At 56.7% G+C, this 23,635-nt stretch overlaps 7 protein-coding genes across 7 annotated transcripts; 2 read left to right on the plus strand and 5 right to left on the minus strand.

Moving 5' to 3' along the window:
- Nucleotides 1–217: 217 nt before the first annotated feature.
- Nucleotides 218–2,206, minus strand: SPSK_01079 (uncharacterized protein; the record flags this gene model as incomplete). The annotated part of the gene is made up of 1 exon (XM_016728010.1): nucleotides 218–2,206. The coding sequence occupies one exon, from the start codon at nucleotides 2,204–2,206 to the stop codon at nucleotides 218–220; it is 1,989 nt and encodes a 662-aa protein (XP_016584158.1).
- Nucleotides 2,207–3,775: 1,569 nt separating this feature from the next.
- On the plus strand, nucleotides 3,776–5,806 carry SPSK_01071 (uncharacterized protein; the record flags this gene model as incomplete). Its single annotated transcript, XM_016728002.1, has 1 exon — nucleotides 3,776–5,806. One exon carries the CDS (start codon nucleotides 3,776–3,778, stop codon nucleotides 5,804–5,806), a length of 2,031 nt encoding a protein of 676 aa, XP_016584159.1.
- A 376-nt stretch (nucleotides 5,807–6,182) lies between these two features.
- Nucleotides 6,183–8,179, minus strand: SPSK_01077 (carbamoyl-phosphate synthase small subunit; the record flags this gene model as incomplete). The annotated part of the gene is made up of 4 exons (XM_016728008.1): nucleotides 6,183–7,370; nucleotides 7,483–7,714; nucleotides 7,895–7,999; nucleotides 8,052–8,179. The coding sequence occupies 4 exons, from the start codon at nucleotides 8,177–8,179 to the stop codon at nucleotides 6,183–6,185; spliced, it is 1,653 nt and encodes a 550-aa protein (XP_016584160.1).
- A 1,017-nt stretch (nucleotides 8,180–9,196) lies between these two features.
- Nucleotides 9,197–12,006, minus strand: SPSK_01012 (uncharacterized protein; the record flags this gene model as incomplete). Its single annotated transcript, XM_016727943.1, has 5 exons — nucleotides 9,197–9,279; nucleotides 9,362–10,034; nucleotides 10,175–10,406; nucleotides 10,731–11,866; nucleotides 11,959–12,006. 5 exons carry the CDS (start codon nucleotides 12,004–12,006, stop codon nucleotides 9,197–9,199), a joined length of 2,172 nt encoding a protein of 723 aa, XP_016584161.1.
- A 1,178-nt stretch (nucleotides 12,007–13,184) lies between these two features.
- Nucleotides 13,185–14,543, minus strand: SPSK_01151 (rnp domain containing protein; the record flags this gene model as incomplete). Its single annotated transcript, XM_016728082.1, has 4 exons — nucleotides 13,185–13,502; nucleotides 13,581–13,817; nucleotides 13,879–14,164; nucleotides 14,332–14,543. The coding sequence occupies 4 exons, from the start codon at nucleotides 14,541–14,543 to the stop codon at nucleotides 13,185–13,187; spliced, it is 1,053 nt and encodes a 350-aa protein (XP_016584162.1).
- Nucleotides 14,544–16,820: 2,277 nt separating this feature from the next.
- SPSK_01044 (NADPH-dependent FMN/FAD containing oxidoreductase) lies at nucleotides 16,821–19,094 on the plus strand (the record flags this gene model as incomplete). Its single annotated transcript, XM_016727975.1, has 4 exons — nucleotides 16,821–16,961; nucleotides 17,025–17,203; nucleotides 17,282–17,380; nucleotides 17,444–19,094. 4 exons carry the CDS (start codon nucleotides 16,821–16,823, stop codon nucleotides 19,092–19,094), a joined length of 2,070 nt encoding a protein of 689 aa, XP_016584163.1.
- A 370-nt stretch (nucleotides 19,095–19,464) lies between these two features.
- On the minus strand, nucleotides 19,465–22,922 carry SPSK_00994 (c6 zinc finger domain containing protein; the record flags this gene model as incomplete). The annotated part of the gene is made up of 9 exons (XM_016727926.1): nucleotides 19,465–19,562; nucleotides 19,629–19,735; nucleotides 19,807–20,820; nucleotides 20,876–20,923; nucleotides 20,989–21,474; nucleotides 21,555–21,792; nucleotides 21,915–22,199; nucleotides 22,401–22,571; nucleotides 22,835–22,922. The coding sequence occupies 9 exons, from the start codon at nucleotides 22,920–22,922 to the stop codon at nucleotides 19,465–19,467; spliced, it is 2,535 nt and encodes an 844-aa protein (XP_016584164.1).
- Nucleotides 22,923–23,635: the final 713 nt, after the last annotated feature.

A 23,635-nucleotide genomic window follows, 5' to 3' on the forward strand; every position in this document is an offset into this window, starting at 1 on the left:
AACGCAACTGCGGCGCAACCGCGTCTCGCTGGAAGGCCTTCTCTCGGGCACAGTTGTGACAATCTTTGGGGTATCTGGGTATTGACAAAGGAAATGTAAAGCAAATCGGACGGACCGAGGCAGAACACAAGGAAAAGAAAGCTATGCATATAACGAGAAACGCAAACAAAGAACAAAGCCAAACGCCATCCCGCAAACATTGCAAAAACATACAAATCTATGCATCTTCGTCCGCATCGTCAACAGCCGCCGTCGGCAGCTTCAAGCCGCGCCGGCACCGCATCTGCGCCGCCCGCGCCACGTGCACGGGGATGGCCACGCTGAGACTCGCATCCAGCCAGCGGTCGCCGAACGACAGGTTGAAATCCGCGAGACAGCGCGGCCGCGGGTGCCGGCTGCTGCGGTTGCCCGCCGCGTCCACAACGAGCAACATGACCGCGTGCTGCACAATCACGAACCCGTACAGCAGCCGCGGCGGACGGAGGCGGCGCGTACCACCAGCACCGCCAGCAGCACCAGCACCATGCGTCTCGCCTCCTGCTTCGTCCACATCAAACGCGGGTAGGCCCGCATAGTAGGCCCGGTACCGCGCCACCCAGTCGCCAAAAAAGTCCTGCACCTGGCGCGCGATGCTGCGCTTCTTGGTCGTCTTGCCCTTCTTGTTGGGCGAGCGCTCTGGGCGGCCCACGCGGAACTGCTTGGCCGCAATGTTGGGCATGGCCGCGAGGGGCGCGCAGCGGTCGAGTCCGGCGTCGGCGGCGGCCCAGGCAATGTACCGCCGCAGCTCGCGCTCAATGATGGCGCCAATGCGCGCCGTGTTGTGGCCCGTCTGCCGCAGGCCACTAACCCGCGACTGGAGGTCGAACAACGCACGCAGTGCCTTGGTGGCGTGAAACTGGCTGCCAAAGTTGTTGATGGTCACCGGGCGGGTCGGCTCAAGGGCATCACCGTGCGCGGTTGCAAACAGGGACGGGTACACGGGCACGCCCAAAAAGTCGCGTGTCCAGGTAGCGGGCAGCAGCGGGTGGAAGCCGCGAAGCGAGAGCAGCCGGTGAAGGCGCTTCTCGTCTGCCGTCCATCCGGTGTTGTAGCCTTCAATAGCAGCCACGCCTTGCTCGTAGGCCGTCCGCTCATCAACATCAACGGACCAGTAGTAGTCGCTTTCGTCAGGCACGGCACCTTTGCTGTTGGCGTCCGTTGCCTCGGCTTCGAAGAGCCAGTCCCAGTTTTCGTCCACACCGTCGTCGTCGTCCTCGTCTTCCAGATCGTCCGAATCGTAGTCGTCGGTGTCGGCAGCAGGCTGGCCGGTGCCGCTTCGGTCTAAGCTGCCTGTGAAGGATTGCACTTGCTGTGGCAGGCCGGGATTTGGGTAGGTGTTGGCGCTCAGGGCAGGATCATACCACCCGCTGTCGTCCTCATCCTCTTCCGTGTCCTCTTCGTTGTCGCCGTCCCCATGGACATCGTCGTCTTCTGCATCCCGCATATGTGCCTCGAAACCGGCCTCGCTTTCAGTGATTTCCTGGCTGTCTGGAACCTCTGTCTCGCGCATCTCCTGCGCTCCCCCGAGGCGCAGGTCGTATTCGCTTCTAGCCACAACAATCCTGCCATGGTCTTGGACGGTGTCATTTTCGTTGTCGTGTGTGCTCGCCGCAGGAATGTCGTGCAGGCCGCTCAGATTCCTAGCCGGACGTGCCTCGTCGCCCAAATCCTCCTCCTTCACCTTGACCGACTGGACCAGGTGCAGTGGGTTAAACCGGCCTGCCCAGCGTCCATTAGCACCGGCATTGGTGCTGGAGTCGGTGCTCTTAGCCCCGTTCAGCTTTGCCGAAATGGACACAGGTTGTCGGATGATGCGTGCGGCGAGCTGATCGGAGGTGGCCCTATCCATCTCCTTGTTGAGCGCCTTCCACCGTTTTGCGACAACGGCCGCTGTGCGGCCACTCTCCAAAGGCGCCCCCTTTCGCTTTGTGGTTGGTGTGCGGTCATCGTCCAAGAGTCGCTGGGGTGGGGATGGAGTGTCCGACATGCCAGATACGGCCAGCGACGCCGCGGATGCTGCCGATGGGGACGAGGAGGAAGAGGTCGGCGAGCCGGCCGCCGAATTTCCTGCCGCTTTTGCCGCCGCCTTCTTTGTCGCCGGCGGATCGTTAGACTCCACCGACGGCAGGACGCGCTGGTTGCGGAAGAAGTAGAGTATGGAATCCATACTTGACAAAAAAAAAAAAGAAAAAAGTGAAAGTACAATGAACGTTGGTGATGCGAAGGGCTCACTGAGCGAGTGAATGGAGCCGAAAGTATCGTCGCGACGTGTCGTTCCTGCGATGTAGATGTTCTCCAGCGGTGATCGCGAGTCGTTTGGTGGTTTGATGGTTGATGAGTATCAATTCGAAAATGACTTGCGATTCCACAACGACGAGGGCAGTGCTTTTCTTTTTAAGAAGAGGTTATCAAGGTCAGTCACGTCCACGCAAAAATTCGAGCGCGCAAAGGCGATCAAAGGCGTCGTCAAAGAAAACAAAAACAAAAGAAACACTGCCTCGCGGCCGCCGTATTGTTTCGGCGAGAACGCTTCGGTTCTTTGTCTGTTGGTGGATTTCGTGTTCGCGACAGATTCCTTTCCTGTCGCTTTCATCGCTGGCAGACAAACAAACCCGCGATGCCAGCGTGGACGCATTCGGCGGTGTGTTGTTCATTGTCCCCTCCTCTGCACGATGCGCGAGGAGGAGAATGATGGGGAAACAATCGTGAATGTGCGCGAATGGGGGGCTGCGACTGTGGAGTCTTTCTGTCTGCTCTTTCCCTCGCTGAGTCTGTGTAGCCCACTTTCCTCTTTTGCCGCGTGTTCTGGTTGGGCAGCAGCGACCGACTTGGATATGGACAGGGGCCTGGCCACAGGCAGCCACCCTCCACCATGTCGAGTGCGGCTCACTCCTTCCTCATTTGTTTGTACGACACGTTGCCAACCGAAAGGAGTACAAAGTCACGAGACGTGAATCTTCAGTTCCACGAGAATGTGACAAAGGCATCGTCAAGATGCAACCACTTTGCGATCTAGAACCAAATGATCTCAGATGTCGTAGACCAGTAGATCTGTCGTACGGTCGCCGACTTACACGCCAGCGACAGTTATGTAATCTAGAACATGCCCGCCCAGCTGGGACTTGGAAAAACATGTTCTGTCAACGGGACTCTGCATCTTCAAGTCCTCAAAGTGGCACTGTCTAGTTTTCTCCCGCCCGTGTCTCATTTACGGCATGGTGAATTCAAAGTCACGTCCCGTCTGTCGTCATCGGCTGTCCTTTATCCATGTTGCTCGCAGAATAAATCTTGGTCCTTTGATTTCTCAGAGCGTCACAACCGGCACCTGTTTAGCGCTAAGCCTAAAACGGCAGTGAACACAACTGTGGGTCCTGACATGCGGGTGAGTGTTGCAAGGCCCAGAAAAAGCTTCCCCAGCAAAGCTCTGCGTTTCTTGCTGGCTGTGGTCAAATCAGCTTCCAGCCGCATCGCCAGCCATCACGACGCGCTCCGTTCGGTCCATTGCTTCGCCCCGCAACCAGAAGCAGTGCCACCCGGAGGCCAGTATCAACAGGTGTATTATCGATCGGTGGCTACGTGCCCCAATTGACCGCGACCGGCAATTATAACCTCACATTGCGACAAGGTGACGAACCCCATCGAAAACTATAGAAAACTGCACGACACGGGCGAGCACAGGCGAATCGACAACGTTACACACCGCAGCGCCCGCCATCCTGCCATCGCGACCGACACAATGTCTTCGCCGGCGACCGACTGGGGCAAGCTGACAGTGGTCAATTTGCGGGCCGAACTCAAGCAACGCGACCTGTCGACGGCGGGACGGAAAGACGAGCTCGTGCAGCGCCTGGTCGACGACGACGCGAATGCGGGCGAGTCGAATGGCGCCGTGGCAGAAAAAGACGGGGATACCGAGATGATGGACGAGTCGAAAGAGGACGCGAAAGAGGACGCGAAAGAGGACGCGAAAGAGGATGCAAAGAAGGACGAGGCCGTGCCTGCAGCGGACACCGCCGAAACATCCAAAGACGCTGCTGCCGAATCGGCTTCTACTCAAGAGCCGGCCGCACCAGCACCAGCACCGGCACCTGCACCGGCACCGGCACCTCCACCACCGTCGACCGTGCCCATGTCCGAAGTTATGCTCGACGAGCAGAAGCGCAAGCGCCGGTCTGTCACGCCTCCGCCGTCGCTGCACAACGAGGCAGCGGGTCGGAAGCGCCAGCGTGTGGACGGCCAAGACACATCCGAGCTGCCGTCCGAGCTGCCCTCGGAGTTGCCCTCGGAGTTGCCATCCAAGTCAGCGTCTGTGGCACCGGAGGGCCAGCCCGACAAAGACACAGACATGATGGTGGACGATGCTGCACCCGCAGGCGAGGTGGACATGCGTGATGCGGATGAACCCCTTGGTGTCGTGACGACCACGTCCCCCGCCATCCACCCGGCCACAACGGCCCTCTACATCTGTCACTTGATGCGCCCGCTGCGACCATCCACGCTCGAGGACCACGTGGCCGCTCTCGCTGCACCGCCGAACGGAGGCGACAGCGGCGACTCGCTTTTGGTCAGCGCCTACCTCGACCCCATCAAGACGCACGCGTTTGTCATCTTTGCCACCATTGCGGCCGCCACTCGCGTGCGCGTGGCCCTCCACGGTCAGGTCTGGCCGGACGAGAGCAACCGGCGCCCCCTGTGGGTCGACTTTGTGCCCAGCGACCTGGCTCAAGACTACATTGACCGCGAGGAGGCCGCCGGTGGTCGTGGCCACGGCGGCAGTCGCAGCTCGGCCAAAAAGTGGGAAGTGGTCTACAGTGAGGAGGAGGAGGATGGGGGTGAGGGGGAGGAGGCGGGCCGGGTGGTCACGACACTGCGCGAGGTTGGCTCCGACACGCCGATTCCTGGCACGATCCTGTACGACCCGTCGAGCGCGGCCGCCGGTTTTGGTGCAGGCGGTCCGGACAGAGGGACAGCCACAGACCACCAGGCTGTGCGGCGCTCACCGCCACCGTTTGATGCGCCTCGTGGGCCCAAGGGAAGCGCCGAGGCCCGGTTCGGCGGCACCCACGACAACGGCGGCGACCGCTTTGGATTTGGCGACGCACCGCCGCCGCCGCCGCCACCGCTGCCGCCCCCGCGTGAGAAACGCCAGCGGGGCGGCCGTGCCGGCAACGAGCCGTGGGCACCACTCGACGACGACATTCGAACAACGCGTGCCGAGCCGCCCCTCGACTACCAGCTCGTGACCCCCGATCTGGTGCGCCGCCGGCAGGACAACATCCTGCTGCACACGCAGCCACGCAAGAACAGGGGCGGCGCCAGCCGCAGCCCGAGTCCTGGGCCCGGCCGCAACGGGCAGAGCCACTACACCAAAACACACAACCGCTATACGTTTGAGCAGGGCGACCAGCTGGTCGACCGGGGCCCGGAAATGTTTGACGGCATCCGGCCGCCGCACCGGGAGCGCGAACGGCGGCAACAGCGCCTCGGGTATGGTGGCGGCGGAGGTGGGAGTGGCGGAGGCAGACTCGGCGGCGGGGGCAGTGGTGGTGGGGGTGGTGGTGGTGGCGCCAGCGGCCGCCGCCGCAGACGCAATAGGAGAGGCGGAGGCGGCGGACGGATGTACGACGACTACCGGCCAGGACGCGACGGTCAGGATGACCGTGGTGGTGACCGTGGCGGTGACCGTCGGGATCGGCCCCGGTTTGATCGTGGTGGTCGTGATGAACGGGAAGGCCGCTTGGGTGGTTTCAAAGACGATCGGTGGTAGTAAGACCGTTTGAGAGATTATGCCACAAGTGTAGGTTGTGGGTGGCCAGAGGGACGCACTGTATGGGCAGAATGGTACTCGTCCTATGCATGAGAAAAGTGCTATTACAATAATTCCAATTTAGAAAATAATTCACTTAATTATGGAGACGAAATGAGTATTGCAAATATAAATGAGCTATGAAAACGACAAATCTCAACCATATTTCTATGGCATTGGACAATCTGCGCAAATTACCAAAAGATATAAAAAAACACAACTACGACACGAACAAAGCAACAATGGGAGCACAAGAGAGAGGACGACAAGAGCCACGGCTTTTTCAAACCATCGTCTCTCTCACGTCAACTTTCCGTGCGTCCTCGCTGCTTGCTGCTTAGTTCTGCACGGCCTGCACCAGCGGGGTCGGCTCAACACCGACACGCTCGCGGTTCAGGATGTCGAGCAGCAGCTGCGACGGACGGTTGTCCTTGTAGACCTGGGCGCCCTCCTTGTACATCTTGACGTTCTCGAGGTAGCGGTCGAAAAGGAAGGCGCTGTCCATGGGGCCGCCCTTGGCCTCCGGGTGGAACTGCAGCGAGAAGATGGGGCGGGTCTTGTGGATCATGCCCTCGTTGCTGCCATCGTTGAGGTTGACAAAGTACTCCTTGAACTCGCTCGGCATCGTCTCGGCGTCGACGGCGTAGCCGTGGTTCTGCGACGTGATGTGGCAGAGGCCCGTCGTCAGGTCGAGCGAGGGGATGTTGTGCGCGCGGTTGCCGTACTTGAGCTTGATGGTGCGGGCGCCGGCGGCCAGAGCCAGCAGCTGGTGACCCATGCAGATGCCCATGATGGGGACGGGCGACTCGTTCATGAGGCGGCGCAGGTTGTAGATGGTCTCCTGGCAGTGCGTCGGATCACCGGGGCCATTGGAGATGAAGACGCCGTCAAAGTGCTCGGCGACCTTGTGGATCGGGTAGTTGTAGGGGAACACGGTGACGGCGGCGCCGCGGCTGACGAGGCTGCGCAGAATGTTCTCTTTGACGCCGCAGTCGATCAGGGCGACATGGAACTCGGCGTTGGGGGACTCAACAACGAACGGAGCCTTGGTGCTGACGCGCTTCACGAGGTTCACCTGGCCAGGGTCGACGAAGCTCTCGTCCTCGTCCGCATCGTACTCGTCACCGACAGAGATGCGGGCCAGAGACGAGCCCTGCTCACGGAGGTAGGTGACAATGGCGCGGGTATCGACGCCAGAGATGGCGGGGATGCCCTCGCGGGCGCACCACGCGCCGAGACTCTCGACGGCCGTCCAGTGGCTGTACTGCTCGGCAACGTCCGCAACGACGACACCAGCGCACTGGATGTGGGGGGACTCAAAGTACTTGAGCAGGTTGTACTCGTCACGCTCGTTGGAGGGCACGCCGTAGTTGCCAATGAGCGGCTGGGTGAAGACGAGGATCTGGCCGCGGTACGACGGGTCGGTCATGGACTCGGGGTAGCCGACGAGCGAGGTGGTGAAAACGGCCTCACCAGAGATGTTGTTGTTGGCGCCAAAGGCAGTACCGTGGAAGATGGGGCCGTCCTGAGGAATGCGTGTTAGCATGTGCTTGGGACGTGAAAAAGCGGTGAACGGCCTGCAGCATCCTGCATCAAAGTCGAAGCAATCCAGCCGGCAAAGAAGTCCATGTACGTACACGAATGGTGAGAGTGGCGTCCACCTTGTTAGCCGGCGCGAACGACCGCTTGGGCATGGCGGGCATCTTGCGGCCCTTGCTGCCGTCAACGGGTGCCGCCGTGCTGTTCCAGCGGACGGCCATGCCAAAGGCAGCGCGGGGCTTCGCAGCCGCGAACCCGGCCTGGGCCGGACGGGCGAGGCGCATAGACATGCGAGACAGCATGGCTGCGGCAATGAAACTGAGTGCGCGTCTGAAAAGTTGTTTGGTTTATGAGCTGAGCCGGTAGGCTGTGGTTTGCTGGTTGGTTTTGTGGTTGGCTGCGTGGGTAGCGAAAAGGCGGGTGAAAGCGAGGACGAGGTTGGGGGAGTGAGTTCTAGTCTAAAAGGGCCCTCCACAGATGATCTGAAGCAGCAACCGTTAGCAATCGTACAGAGGCAGCGGCAAGGTTGTTGAGGCATCGTGGAGTCGAGGGACCGAGGGTGAAGCCCAAATGGTCAAATCTAGGTTAGAGATAGCACGAACCTGAGAGATAGTCCTGGAGGAGAAACCGGGTTAGCAGACGTTCCAAAGAGGCCAATTGCACTCACCCGCCCTGTAGCAGTTCACGATACGTGCCAAGGACGACACGCCTCGCGATGCAGTCCCAGAAGCAGAGCAATCGTCCGAACGAGGAGTGGCTTACCTGGCAGGTGAAGATTGACGGACGCCCGTTCATAAGGGCAGATTGTCCGAGAGACGTCTCAAAAAGAGACAAACGAGGTAAAAGTAGGGGCTGAGAGGGTCATAGGGTCTAATTCTGTTTTGTCTGGCAGCGGTTCGTCGGCGGTGGTGATGTGGATAGAAGAAGGAAGAAATCGAAAAAGAGAAACAAAAGGAGGGAGAAAACAGACTGTTGCAACAATAGCGGGCGAGGGACCTTTGCGAGGGGAATTTGGTACGGGCAAATTTTCTTTGGGATGTGAGTGACTCCTTCCCTGTCACAATTTTCTGTCGTTGTATTTTAGTGCTCTTTCCCATTTTCTCTCATCGCAATTTTTTTTCAGCCTATTATTTTGCGGCACTTTCTCGCCTAGCCAGGGTCTGCTAGATAGCAATTGATGCGCTATCCAAGCTTGTCAACTTGTCTCCAGCAGGGCGTCAGGGCGTCCTCTCACGGTAGGGGCGATGACAATAGAGGGGTCAAATTTTTCCAGTGCATTGGATTGGCCCCTCTCGTTCCGACTCCGGCGTTATGCCCCTGTAGATGGGCGAGACAGTCGGGCCATGTTGGTGCACGTGCTCTCTCCAATGCGGAAAATAACCGATTCAACAACAAAAAGGTATGTGGCCGGAGATTCGAGAGGACGGAATGAATGGCCGGGGAAACGTCTAAGTGATGTACAATGATTGCCTGTGCTTGAGTTGCGTCCAACGTAAGTTACTTTACCTTCTGTTCCAACGTGCCTCCAATATATGGATGCTATCATTTTGCATCAGTCTTCACACAAGACATCACAGTTGCGTTCCGGGCATGTATCTTATCATACGACCTGGACGAGTGTGTATGACACGATATGTTTGACGCAGTATATTTAATCTTTGTGTATATGTCCCTTTTAATAATCCATAACCTCAGTTTTGTTTCCTAGGTCCTCGTCTCTACCGCATTCTTGTAGTCATTGAGTATCTATCCATGTCGTTTCCCAGTATTTTTCGTCGTCGTCGAGATGTGGCACATGCTCGTGCCACGCACTTATAACGCGCCCAGCTCCTTGAGCTTCGAAATGAGACCATCGACATCCTCGACCTTTCCGCCGCCCTTGCGCGGTGGGGGTTCTAACCAGTTAGCATGTGCCGGAAGGACATAACACATAACACACAACACACAACGATATACAGATAGGAAGCAAGAACTCACCCGTAACCTTGAGCGTGTTCACCCGCTTCTTGGCCGCTTCCGCTTCCAGGCCGTAGTCGGCCAGTGTTTTCTTGGCCAGCGGCTTCTTCTTGGCCTTCATAATGTTGGGCAGCGTCGCGTACCGTGGCTCGTTGAGGCGCAGATCCGTCGTGATCACCAGCGGCAGCTTGGCCTTGAGCGTCTCCACGCCGCCATCCACCTCGCGCACCACCTGCACGGCGTCGCCGTCCTTGGCAAACGTCACCTCGGACGCCTGCGTCGCCTGCGGCCAGCCCAGAAGACCCGCCAGCATCTGGCCCGTCTGGTGCGCGTCGTCGTCGATGCTCTGCTTGCCCAGAATGACGAGGTTGCTGCGCTCCTCGGCCACCACCTTTTGCAGCAGTTTAGCCACCGTCAGCGGCTCCAGCTCGGCCGCATTCTCGTCGGCAGCCTTGCCGGCCGTGTCGACGTGGATCGCGCGGTCGGCGCCCATGGCCATGGCCGTCCGCAGCACGTCCTGCGCCTTGGCAGGGCCGGCCGAGAACACGCAAATGTCCTCGACGCCGCCGGGGGCCCGTTTCTTCTCGCGGATGCGCACCGACTCCTCCACAGACAGCTCGTCAAAGGGGTTCATGCTGTGCTTGACGCCGGCGCGCTCGACGCCCGTCTGGGCCTTGTTGACGCGGGGCTTGACCTAGAGGGAGAAGCAAAGGACTATGTCAGTGACCGCTTCTTGCGGGCTGCCGTCGGGGCGAACCGAATTGGTCTCGATGAGGTCGCCCGATTGGCTTCGGCTTTCTGGGCTGATGCTTTTGCGCGGGGCAAAAAACGTACCGCATAGTCAATCACCCGCTTCACGGGCACGAGAATCCGGAGGGCAGACATTGTTGGGATCGTATTCGAGAATTCGCGAATTCGAGTCGTCAATGGCGACGGGATCGTAGGGAGAGGGTCGCCGGGGAGAAAGTGGTTGGAAGCAGATTGTGTCGCCCTTGTTAGGTACTTCGGCGTAAGCTTCCCCAAGGCAAGGTCGAATTTACCTCCATTGTTGGATGCGGCGCATTCGCTAAAACCCACTGCTGGGGCCAAAACCGCGGCTAGGACCGGTTACCATAACCTCGGCCGAGAACGGAGGGTCACGTGACCATGTCACATGCTGCGATTCGACCTGCGTTGTACCTCTTTGCCTGCCACTACGAGGGACGTCAAAAGAGTGAGCAAGCATTGTCTTTCAGTGCTGCATATTGGTCGTTCAACTCCCCGCCGCTAATATTGACCCAAAAAAATAACTAAATAAAGAATGGTGATAGTAAATAGCAAGGGAAAACAGCTATAGGCTACGAACGGATTCTGGCACAAAGATCTAGGGAAAGTAGACGGAAACGATCACCAGTCTTCCCACTCATCCTTCTTGCCTGCGCCAGTATCAGCAGGGCCACTGCTGCTGCTTCCCTTGCCCATGGCCATCGTGCCGACCGTCGTCTTGCGTGGGGCCGCCGAAGCCGCCGGCTTGTCGGCAATCGACGAGAAGTCGTCCCAGAACGCCCGCTTACTCTCATCCATGCCCGTGTTCACGGGCCGGTACTGGCCGCCGCTGCTGCCGGCCCCACCACCCTCCACAAACCGGTTGAAACCCTCCTGTGCCGACCGCGCGCCCTGTTGTGCCGAACGGGCGACGTTCCCGCTGACGACACGAGCCTGCGCCGCCAGGTCCGACTCGGCAATCTGCTTCGCCGTCGGCTGGATGTAGTCGTTGTTCACCGTCTTGGCCGTCTTGCTCACGGTGCTCGTGAACCAACCGAAGCCCTTGGTCAGGGCCGCCACGGGGTCGCGTTGCAGATCATCAAAGCCGGGCAGGCTGCCGCCGTTGGCGTTGCTTTGTGACGGCGGCGGCGAGCTGCCGAAGCCGGTGTACTTTCCGCCCTGGCTCGGCGGCAGGTTGTCGGGCCGCGCGGCGTTCTCGGCGCCCAGCCGCGCAAAGTACTTCTCGTCAACCTTGATCTTGCCGCCGCTGCCGACGCTGGCGCCGCCTGCACCGCCTGCGCCGCCGGATGCTGAGCCGCTGAGAGGGCTGGCCGTACGGCTGCCGCCGAGGGGCGTCGACCGCGAGGTGGCGGCTGCTGCCGCAACGGGTGCCGGCTTGGGCTTCTTCTCGCTTGGCACGTACTCGCGGCCCTCCACCTTGGCGCTCAGCCGCTCCTTGTACTCCTCGCCCACGTCGCCGCCGTAGCGCTCGGCGATCGTGGCGTCGTCCCAGGTGATGCCGCGCATGGTCGTGTCGGCGTGGCCCTCGAAGAAGGCGTGCCAGGTCGCGTTGCCGCCGAGGCGCATGCGCTCAATCTCGCTGGCCTTGAAGGCGTCCATGGAGATGGAGCGGACAAAGGAGATGTGGACGCCGAGGCCACGATGGACGCCGGCGCAGACGAGGCAGATGAAGACGCCGAACTTGGGTGACGCCCACTGTGGCGAGGGGGCGCCGCAGTCGCAGCAGACGTCGTTGTTGGATTCTTTCTGGATGGTTTGGAGCTGTATGGGGAGAACAAAATACGTTAGAAAGCAAATGAACGGGCTGCGTGGTATCCCAGGACGTCCAGAGGTACAAGGCCAGCGAAACACACCTTGGACCGCGTCTCCGGGTCGACCTCCCACATTGCTTTTGAAGACATGGTCGGCGCGTATGTGCGGGATGCGTATCGTAACGGCTCGGGAAAGGGGAGAAGTTAGGTATTCGGTAACGCCCGTGGTCGTCGATGTGTCCGTCGATGGCCACAAGGTTGAGGAAGAAAAAGGAGGGCGGAGGAGGGCAGCCCCTGTCGATGCTCTCCAAGTGCGCTGGCAGCAATCAATGTGTTTGGTTATGATCTCGATCGAATACTCAAATGGTCTTTGTCGCTAATGCTCGTATTTCGTCCAAGGGGTCGTGATTGCGCGCTGTTTCGAAAACGGCGGCACCGATGCTGCCTTTGACAAAACGTGCCAAGAGGGTGGTTTGTGTTTTGAGATTCGACTTCAGTTGCTGTTGCGCAGCATGGCAAGAGGCCAGGCCCAGGCCGCCCCCCCACCAATTTCCCCATTTTTCCCAAAAAAGGGCTCTTGACTCCGTAGTAACCAATTGGCGTCGAAATCTACAACCTAGCCAATTCTGCTAAGCCGAAGTCGACACTGATTAAGGCCACCAAGATGTTCCAGCACAGTTTAAAAAAGACAACAATGCTGGTACTCACTACTCTTGCGCAAGACACAACATCTCGTGCAGAACTATAAACCATTCGAACATACGTACAGAGTACAGAGTCATAAATTACGACAAGCACACGTGCAGGTATCAAACATCAAGTCGCATGCAGCAGCACCTTGACTTGCCGAAAAAACCAGCGGCGAAATTAAAATCAGATATAAAAGTAGCTGAGAGCTTGCTAAGTAAAGAAATGGGTGTTCGGCGTGTGAAGGCCCCCGCAGAGTCTCTCATTCATGAAGATGTAGCCCATTTCAGAAGACGCCAGGAGATACTTCCATCGCCAAAAAAATCCACCACTCGGGTACATTTTGGTTCCCTGCTCCCCTTTTTTAATAAAAAAAGAAACAAACGAACATCACCTCTCTGTTCGAACAGGTTCGATCAAAGAGGCAAAATCGTCAAGCAGGGAGTCGAACAAGTTGTGTTGTAAAAATTGCCGTGCCGAAGCAGCGGCGTGCGACATGGACAGAAAAACACGCATTTGGATGGTGCCGGCCCACGACAGGGAACAAGAAGTGAAAGTCAGATAACAATTTAGGCACCGGTCGCCATAGTAAGTTTGCAGCAGCGCTTCTGTTCGCGCTTGTCAAGTGTACAAGAAAGCATCTAGGCAGTGGCAGCAGGGGCCTCGGCCTCGACGTTCTCGCCGTTGGCCTCACCCTCGGGGGCGTTGGCCTCCTCATCCGTCTTGTCGGGGCTGTCGATAGCGACCTTGACAGCGATCTCGCGACCGTCAATCTCCTTGCCGTTCATCTCCGCAACAGCCTTCTGCTGCAGCTCCTCGGAGGCCAGAGTCACGAAGCCGAAACCGCGACCCTTGCGTGCCTCGCCACGAGCCTGGAGCTTCTTAATCATAAACCGGGGGATGGGGCGCAGCGCGATCTTAGCGGTAGACGGCTCGTATGCGGCGAAGAGCTCCTTCAGCTACAATTTGGGAAGAAGAAACCACGTTAGCAGTCATGGTACATTTGTCACAAAGCGCACAGGCAAGGGTGGACGTACAGCATCCTCCTTCAGGTCGTACGGCAGGTTGGCAACCATGACCTTTGTCTTTGACGGGACACCATCGGCCGGGGGACCACGCTCACGGCGCTCACGAGGTTCGCGCGGCTCACGGGGCTGACGGGCCTTCTTTCCAGCCTCCTCGGTGCCAACAGGCTTGTTGGTAACATCCTTGGGAGCGGTTTCGGCAGCGGCCTCAGTAGCAGCTGCCTCGCCCTCGACAGGGGTGCCATCCTCCTACATATTTTGTTAGCTAGTGGTTTCATGGCTATGTTGATTAGAGACTGATTGTGCGTACGTTCACGCCGCCACGGCCACGACCACCACGGCCACGGCTGGCACGGCCACGGCCGCGGGTGGACTGGCGGCGGCGGGTACCCTCCTCGCCCTCGCCGTTGGTAGCCTCCTTCTCGCCGGCAGCCTCGGGCTTGCGGGCAAGCTGGACAGAGACCTTGCGCTCAAGGATCTCCTTTCCGGACAGCTCCGTGACGGCACGGTCAGCCTCGGTCGGGGTCGAAAGGTCGACAAAGGCGTAGCCAACCGGGCGTTCAGTGCGAGGGTTCTTGGGAATCGAGACAGACTCGCTATAGAACAGACATTTGTGAGCACAACAGGACATTGTATAAGAAGGCATCACCCAGAAGCCCTGCGAGTTCAGAACATCAAAAACGCATCTCACAACCAGGTTCCAATAAACACCGCCAACCCCAAAAATAGCTCGACAACCCGTCGTGTTGCAGGACAAACTTACACAAGGTATCCCTTAAAGAATTCCTTGAGCTCCCCTTCGGTAGTAGCGTAGGCGAGGTTGCCGATGTAGAGTCGGCGGCCCTCGGCAGCGCTGGCAAGGTAGGCGTCGTTGGCCTTTTCGTCGGGCTTGCCAGAGATGTTAGCGTTGGACAGAGCGGCGGTCACGTCGGAAACGGCAGCGTCAGAGACTTTGGTATCAGCAGGGGCAGACATGGTGGGCGAGACTGATGGTGTGTTGATGGCTGAGAGCTGAGAGGCGCTGAAAGGTGTTGTTGACGAGACGACGGGGGTTTGCCGATGAGTTGAGGTTGGCTTGAGTTTGATTTTCCGTGTTTGGACTCTGGAGACGAAGGGGAGCGAGCAGGGTAGCTTGGTGCCCTAGAATACAGAGGGAAGAAAGGGGGGAGGCGGGAAGAAAGTGACGAGATGTCAGTGAAGTTTGTTGTTGTTGATGATCTTGGAGGTTGAGAAAAAAAAGGGAGGAAGGGCGAAAAGGAGGGCGACGTGAAAAATATAAAGGGGAGGCGAAAATTACAGCCTAGTCGCGCGTCGCACCTGCCGTGCTTCGTGGTTCGTACTGGGGTGCTGGGTCGCTCCTACTGGGTGAGCGTTCCCCATAAGTCTGACCAGTTTCCTTTTTCCGATTTATTTTACTTATTTATTTTAATGATCTGTCCTCTACCGTCATCATTCGTTACTGCTAATCTGGGCACTGTAATTTTCGATTCTGCAGGGAGCTCGCACGGCGTTTCGGCGAAATAGGGAAGGCGTGGCGCGGCGCAATGACTAGGGTGTTGGTTGACCAAGCTTTGGAAGTACATCGCATAAAACTTTTGGTGAGGAGGTACAACAAAGCTCCTGGGGCCTTGTCAGGGGGAACTAATGAGCTGTTCATCAGTGAATAAAGCGCGACGGTGTAGGCACCTGTGCTGGTCCTGCGAGTCGCCTGTGAATGTGAGTGGTCTGGTTCGCTGCTTCCTGTAATACCTTGCCCCTTTATGTCCGCTCTTTCTATTTACTATTTCGTCTTCATGGATCCATGTTGTGCTTCTAGAACAATTTCGTTCCTTCTGGAAGTCATTTAAATGCGTTTTTTTCAACCCCCGGCTTCCCCACGGTCATTTCGGGCGAAAGGTCCGCTTTCATGCACCGGCAGCGTTTTCGTCTGATCTGACTTTTCACCCACTGAGACGGGCAGCGAGGCCTCGCACTTCTTATTCTACGGTGCGCTGGATTGTTGGTCGTTTTCTCATCCCTGGTTGGGAAAGAACGAATGGTGCAGTTGGATGGCCGGCCGCACCTTCTCTTTATAACCAAATTTGGTCGATAAAAACAGAGTTCAACAGGCCCGCGAACGTATATTTCGTAAGATACGTTAGTTAGACCGCAAACAGGAAACAGCACCAGCAACATGCGCCTGCCTCCTTTGTCATACCCCATTAGGAAGCACACGTTGGACAGCTCTTCCCATTGTTGCGCCCAGTCGCCCCATTCTCTGTAGGACGAGAAGGTGGCCACCAACACACATTCAGAGGGAAGGCGCCTCTTCTGCACAAATCGCAAATGAGGCAATGCGAAAATCTCCACTGCAAAGAGCATAACAGCGGTTTAGCCGTAAGTTGTAAGATTATGTACGGAGTAAACAAAATACACGGCAAATGCCAAAATCGCGCCGCAGCCTTGCGAAGGTCGCGTGCCCCGGGCCCACTTGAACTGGGCGCAACCCAAAAATGGTTTCTTTGAGCCAAAGTTCGGCCTCAATATACGAAGGCAGCGCATCCCGGTTGAGTCAACGGAGACATTTACTCCACGTTCCTACAACAAAAGTTCAAGCTGCCTATCGATGCTTCCTTGCTCTGTTCATTTTGGTGACCGAAGTTCTTTCCTGAGACTGGCATCGAGGAGCTGCCTTATCCGGTAATGACCGTGCTTCGCGCCTTCCTAGAAACTGGCACCAAGATAAAGGCAAGCATGAACCGACCATCGTTTTCCTTCGCGCCTTCTTCAAAACACGACAAGTGCGTTATGAAGTGCAGAATAAAGCAGGCACAGCTTTCTTCTTTCCACGTGCTGTCTTTTAGACTGCATTACCTCGTGCTCACTGCGAGTCCTTAAATAGGTGTAAGCCAGAAATGAGCCGAAATCGGACAGCTTTGGCAGAGAAGTACCCCGCCGTAGTCAGTGGCTGCAATAGGTACATGCAGCCTTAGCTTGTGACACACCACTCCAAATGGCTTCAATTTTTCACCTCGAAAACATCAAAACCCATCCACGAATACAACAACCACTTTGATCAACCAACACAACCCGGTACGCCAGTGCATCGAGACGAAGAGAGCGCTTCTTTATCAAAGTGTAGCCCCAGGCCGGATAACGTACTCCGGGTGGTCCTTCGTCTCCATTCAGCTCGAGCATCCCGCGATATCAAAACCGCTTACAATCAAACGGTGCACGACCAAAAGTAACCGCCAGCAGAAGACAGCATATACGATGTCTCTCTCAAACAGGCGTATTCTCATACTGTATGGCTCGGAGACGGGCACGGCCCAGGACAAGGCCGAGGAAATCGACCGGATGTGCCAACGGCTACGGTTCCACACTGATCTCGATGCATTGGACAATGTCAAGCTGGTATGCCACATCTCCTCCAATGGAAGCCAGTTTTATGTATCCCACCTCTAATTCTATTTGCAGAACGACCTCCTACAAGACTATGAACTCGTCTGCTTCGTCATTGCCACAACAGGCCAAGGCCACTTCCCGAACAGCGCGCGCAAGTTCTGGAAGGACCTCCGGCGAGCCAAGCTGCCACCAAACTGCCTGGAGACAGTTCATTTCACGACGTTTGGCCTTGGAGACAGCTCGTACCATAAGTGAGTGACCTTCTAGTTAACAAGTGCAGCAGCATGAAACGTCCCAGGATCACCGTCTTTGTCTAACCGTTCTTGCAGGTACAACTGGGCATCGCGGCTTCTTCACAGTCGTCTTCTTCGTCTGGGTGCAAAGGAGACCTTCGCAAGGGGAGAGGCTGATGAGAGGCATGATGATGGGTAGGCCGCTCCACCAGCGCTGTGCTTACAAGACCTATGCTCCACACTAACACATGTGAACAGCATCGATAGCATTTACCAGCCTTGGCTCAAGGACTTGAGAGAGTTCTTAACAGCGACATATCCTCTACCCCCTTCGGTACAGCCGATTCCAGAGGAGGAGCCACTTCCACCTCGCTACACGCTTAGCGTGCGGCTTTCGGGCGCAAAAGGAGCGCCCATGCAGGAACAGGCGGACGAAGCAAGATCCTCACCAGACTTTCCGCCGCCTCTTCTACTACCTCACCCAAACGTCAACAGCGCCGTTGTCGTTAGCAACAAGCGAGTCACCCCATCTGACCACTGGCAAGACGTTCGCCTCATAGAGCTGGACGTGACTTTCCCGTTGGTTAATGGCATGGCGTACGAGCCTCTTCCTGGCGACCGAGTCGTCGTGTATCCCAAGAACTACCCGTCGGATGTTCAGAAGCTTATTGATCTCATGGAATGGGGCTCAGTCGCCGACAAGCAAATTTCGCTCGGCGCACAGTCGCCCAATGGGCTTTACCCTACCAAAAACAGCACTCTCCGGGACCTCCTCACACACAACATTGACTTCATGGCCGTTCCATCACGGTCTTTCCTGCACAAGCTTGCTTTTTATACAACCAACGTGGACCACAAAGAGAAGTTGTTTGAGCTTGTTCAGCCCGACGCATCCCAGGAGTTCTACGACTTCACCTCCCGGCCACGGCGGACGATCTTGGAGGTGCTTGCCGAGTTCTACTCCTCCAAAATCCCATACGAGGCAGTACCCGATGTGTTCCCCATCATCCGTGGTCGCGAGTTCAGCATTGCCAATGGTGGGAAGCACTGGAAGAAGAGACAAGTCATCCAAACAAAGCATGAAACGAGCGGTGGCGATGCGCATCAGGACGGCGCGGTTGTCTACCGACTTGACGTTCTCGCCGCGTTGGTGGAGTACCGGACCATCATCCGGAAACCACGGGAAGGTCTGTGTTCACGATACCTCAAGAATCTGCCAGCAGGCACTCCTTTGCATGTGGACATGAAACGCGAGACGCCACCGCCAAACGGAAGCATTTCTGCCGAGCGGCCTCTGATTGGCATCGCAACGGGCACCGGCGTGGCCCCAGTTCGCAGTCTGGTCCACGACAGGATGCGGTCTTTACCGCGCGCCGAGACAGTACTCTTCTTTGGTTGCCGCAACAAGGCTGCCGACTTCCACTTCCACGAGGAGTGGGCTGGCACCGAGGATCTGACGGTTGTCCCTGCGTTTTCGAGGGATCCGAAGGATCCTGAACAACCCGAGTCAGAGGCAAACCCAGCGCCCACTCTTAAGGCAATCCCGGACAACAAGAACACGACTGAGAAGCAGGCTATCAACGGCTCAAGCGACAAAGGTGGCACAGGCGGCAAAGAAGAACAGCCAGCAACGACTGAGCCCAGCGTGGTCGTGTACTCGTATGACGAAGGCAAAAACTACGTGCAGCACTTGATCCGGCGCCATGCAGACAAAGTGTGCGAGCTGCTTCGGAAGGACGCCATCATCTGCCTGTGCGGCAACAGCGGGCGCATGCCAAAGTCGGTCCGTGAAGCGCTGCGTGATGCGGCAGTCTCGGGCGGGTTCTGCAAGGACCCGGAAGAAGCGGAGAAGCGATTGTTTGACGAGAAGGATCCGAACAAAGTAGTCTACTGGGAGGAGACATGGTAGATGGGGTATCAAGGATAATTGATCCCCAACATCTTCACATGATTTCCATTTACATTGCGTATAATATTATATTCTTATTCTAAATGGGTTTAAATATATCTTAGACTTTATGAGCTGTCACCTTCCTGATTTTTTTACACGACTGTTTATAGAATTAAAAAACAAAATATAAATATAAAAAATATGAAGGCAAGTATTGTCGAGTCAAGTTATAATTAACTAACGCCATTTTTAATTCTCTAGTTTAACCAAAACGATTTTTAGATATCGTACAATAAAAACGTATTTAAACAACTAGCTCCTCCAAACACAACATTCCTCAAGATTGATATCAAAGATCAATGTGAACGGTCATCATTACTTGGCAGACTCAGAAGTAGAACTGCTGTTGAGCCTGTCCGGGTGGTGGCTGGGCCATGAAGTCAAAGTTCATCGAATCGGAGCCCATATTCCAGGGCTCAGGGTTTTCTGTAAGAAGCTGTCAGTACCTTGGCTTTTCATTTGGGGAAGGCGTGTTGGCGCATTGGCTCGTACCCCAGAATATCTGGTCGTACAGGTCCATTGGGGACAGGTACGTAGATGTGTCGATACCAAGATCTGGCAGCATACCTGGATGCTGGCCTTGCATACCGGCAAACATTCTATTATACGTTGTTTAGTTTCTCGACATCGGGTACTAAGCTTCAAATGCAAAATGCTGGCCACAACATACCCCATATCGATGCCTCCATGCTGCATCTCGGCCATGGCGAGTGCGGCGTCTTGATGTGGATCGAGACTGCGAGAAAAGTTTGGCACTGTAGGCGCGACCAATGCGCCGGCTGGGGCGCCTGCTTGTCCCTGGGTGAACTGCAGCGGCGTATCGGTGCCCGACCCCGCCGTGCTGGCGGTGCCGTTCTTGCTGCCAACGGCGGCAGCAATCAGGTTCTGCCCAGCCGTGAGAATGCCGACACCGTTGCTGCCGCTGGCCCCATTGCCGTCGTCCGCCTTCCCGGCCGCGCCGTTGGCGGCAGCCACCGCAGCGGCAGCAGCTTGGCCGGCAATGTGCCCGTGGTCGTAAATGTTCTTGAGGGCGGTGAGGGCACGCGACAGCGGGCCTGACAGCTCGATATCGCGGTCGGTCCGGTGAATGTGCGAGGGCGGAGACGTGTTTTCCTTGGCTGCAGTCGCCGAGAGCGCGTCGATCAGGTCGCCCTGCAGACCGCGCACTTCGAGGTCGGTCTTGGTCTCGCCGAGGATGCCAAGCAAGACCGCCGACGACAGGCCGTGGTAGGTGAACGCCCATGAGCGCGTCGGAATCACAGAAAGCTGGTGCATGGCCAAGAACATGCGGACGGTCTCGGTCAGGTTGCTCTTGCATTTGTCGGCCAGAGACTTCTTTTGGTCGGCATCCAGTTGGCCACTCTCGCCGCGACGCAGTGCTGGGCGGCAGCAGACGGACACAACAAAGGACGTGTGGAGGCGGATGGCATAGTGGTGCAGACGGTCAATCGCCGAACGGCAGGCTTCCTTACTGCGTAGCTGGGGTATCATTTTGTCCCGAATATCCTCGACGACCTTGCAGTTCTCAACGATCTTGTCGTATGTGATATTGGCCGTCTGCTCGGGGCTTAGACGGTTGCCGATGAACTGACACAGGTGGTACATGCCCTCGAGATATTTCCAGCCGCCGACTGCGGTGGGGCTGAGTGGGATGGGCAAGACGGAGTGGGCAGTCATCGGGGTCCTGTCGGTCAGTACGATGGATCTTGTATTGTTTTATGTCATTATCGCCAACGTACCGGTCAAACGAGAGGGACGTAAGGCAATCATGCCAGACAATGGTCCACCTTGTATGCATGTTAGCTTGAGGTTGTTCACGAGGGAATTGCGGCACTGCCGGAGAGAAACGAACCAAAGCGTTCTGCGAAGCAGGTCCTTCTTGCGCAGATCAGGGCTTTCTCTGCCGTCCATTGGCTGGTGCCGGTCCAAGCCAAGAGACTGTGCTAGACGGGTTGTAAGTCCGAGCAACGCCCATGACGCCTCGGCTTTCATGTCGTTCAAGAGAACGAACCCCGTCATCAACATGGCCTGGATCGAGTCGAGGTTGGGGCGAAGCAAAAAGTTGCCAACACGCAGAAAGTGGAAGGAGATCTGGATGTATCGCTGCGAATCTCGTGTCCGGATGTGGTACGGCGAGTCGTGGTATTGCGAACCGACGGCGAGCACAGCAAAGAGGATTGCGAGCCAGGATGCGGAGACGGGCTTGGTCGGCCTTGACGAGTGTTTGGCATTCTTGGCCCGCTCTTCGAGGTACACCATGAGCTTGGTCTCGAGCTCGTCGATGTCGAGTACGAAACCCCAGAACGGGTGGGGGATTTCCTTGTAGGCATGAAACAGCCTGTTTGATGTTAGCATATATAATTTATAATCTGCCAGAGGCCCTCGTGCCTGGAGTTGTGAGTGCCCGTCTCGACGCACTTCATCACCTCGCGGTCCGACGGAAGCTCGGCGGAGATGTCCAAGGTCAACCGGTCCAGATGCCGTGACGACATTAACGGGAATGGTGCCGAGTTGTCGAGGCCGAGGATGGACCGCATGTCTTGGCGTATGTATTCGACGCCCTCCTCCTGCCGGCTGGGCGATGCCTGCTCGCGCAGCAAGGCGGGGATGCTGTTCTGGCCGAGATACCGGGACATTTCATTGGCGTCCGAGTCGACTGAAAAAAAGTCAACAAGGTAAAGAAGGCAGCGTTAGCAGGGTGGCGTTGCTCAAAGTGGGCCTTGGTCGCATGGTATGCACACGACCAATATAAAACACGAGAAGACAAATACAGCGTACCTCGAATGGCATCGCCTGCAGGCTCCAAGCTGGTGGTGCGACGGCCATCACTGCTGTTTGGTGAACGCGCACGTTTCTTGCCACTGGCCAGCAGAACAGCCGTGGAACCCAGTTCGGTGGATGGGATGGCAGTGGAGGACGACGATGGGGTGGCATTCTTGCCCGACGACGGCCGGTTAGGCTTGTACGAGCAGAGCTGCGCATGGTCGCGCTTGACGCAGTTCTCGCACGGCTGTTTGTTGTCGCACTTGACTTTGCGTTGGCGACAGGGCCAGCAGGCAGTACCTATATTTGGGCGAGAGAAGGGAGGCAAGTGTCAGTGCTGTAGCCCTCTCGTGCTTTGCGATTTGCCTCTTGGGATACGAAACTGGGGACGAGGAGCGGCAGTGGGGGATCGCCGCACCGAACGTCGGGCGGCATGGGCTTTGCTTGAGACGTTGCAATTCTGAGCGCGTGCTCGTTCCACTACAGCAACAAACAACGTACCGTACCGCACTTTGCGGTGCGAGTGGATGATGCGACTGGCCTCCTCGGCCGTCAGGTTGTCCAGCTCGGGACTGTGGCCTTCAGCCATAGCTTGCTCGGCTCCGTTGGCCCTAGCCGGGTACTTTTGTCGATGTTTCGGCGTGTCTCGGGAATGTGGAGAGGTTTCGCGTACTGTGCAATGTCGTGAGTCCAGGTTGCGCAGCCTTGTGCCTCAAGGCTGGCCTTGAAGTCGTGTCAGTCACACACGGTGCGTGGCTCAATTGGTGGTGTGCTGCAGCCGAATGGTTGATTGGCAATTGCAAATGTCTGAAGACTGGGGATGTCGACGTTGTAATTGCGATGCCGATGCAAATCCGAAGCAGCCGCGTGAGGGGAAAACGTGACATGCCGAAAGAGGACGTATTACGTCAGCGCCCTGTGCGTATTACACTCACACTGTATATATACTGTATTCGTGCCATCGGGTGCCTTCAATGTCTCGCCGTGTGTACGGCATATTCCATGAAAGTCGATTCCAGTCATAACATGATACGATCGAGAGACCAGTTAGTAGAAGCTGAGTGCATGAAACTGCAGAACCTGTGCAAACATTCGGATAGTGCATTGATGTGCAAGCGACGAGCGGCCTCTCAACGCCAAGGCTGGCAGCAAGGCAGACCAGAGGTGCACTATTGAATGCATGATAACTACTACTGACCATGTTTTACTGTGTATCATATCGGACGACGGTTGACATTGGCAATGGCACACGCAGCGTCTATCTGGTGTGATAGAATGTGTCGACATGCAAACACTTTGCGCGGAATCCACCCGCAAACCCCCCCTCCTTCTTTCCTCCCTCTAGGCTTCCTGTAAGCGCTCAGCCCCTGCCCATTTGCATTGTTTATTGCTCACACCCTAGTTGTGCCTTCCCCCTGAGTGCAACCACACCCCACAGCCTTTCCGGCGTGGGGGAAATGTCCAAGATGGGAAAGAACGACTCTAGGCGCCTTCCCAGCGGAGAGATTCATTTTGCTAGAGGTTAAAACAAGGTAACAATGTATCGACCTGACACTTTCGCCTCAACTTAAATACATCCTGGCAACCGTCACCAGCTTCTTGTGTTGGTCTTACAATGCCTTTCGCTTGTGCCCGCCCTGAGATAACTGTTGTCTTGCCCGTTTGACATTCTTTCTGCACCCAGTTGTGAATTGTCCACTTGCCGGAAACCAGTGACCTTCTTCACAGCCGTCTCT

This window comes from Sporothrix schenckii (assembly GCF_000961545.1).
Source record: "Sporothrix schenckii 1099-18 chromosome Unknown Cont48, whole genome shotgun sequence".
Lineage (NCBI taxonomy): Eukaryota > Fungi > Ascomycota > Sordariomycetes > Ophiostomatales > Ophiostomataceae > Sporothrix > Sporothrix schenckii.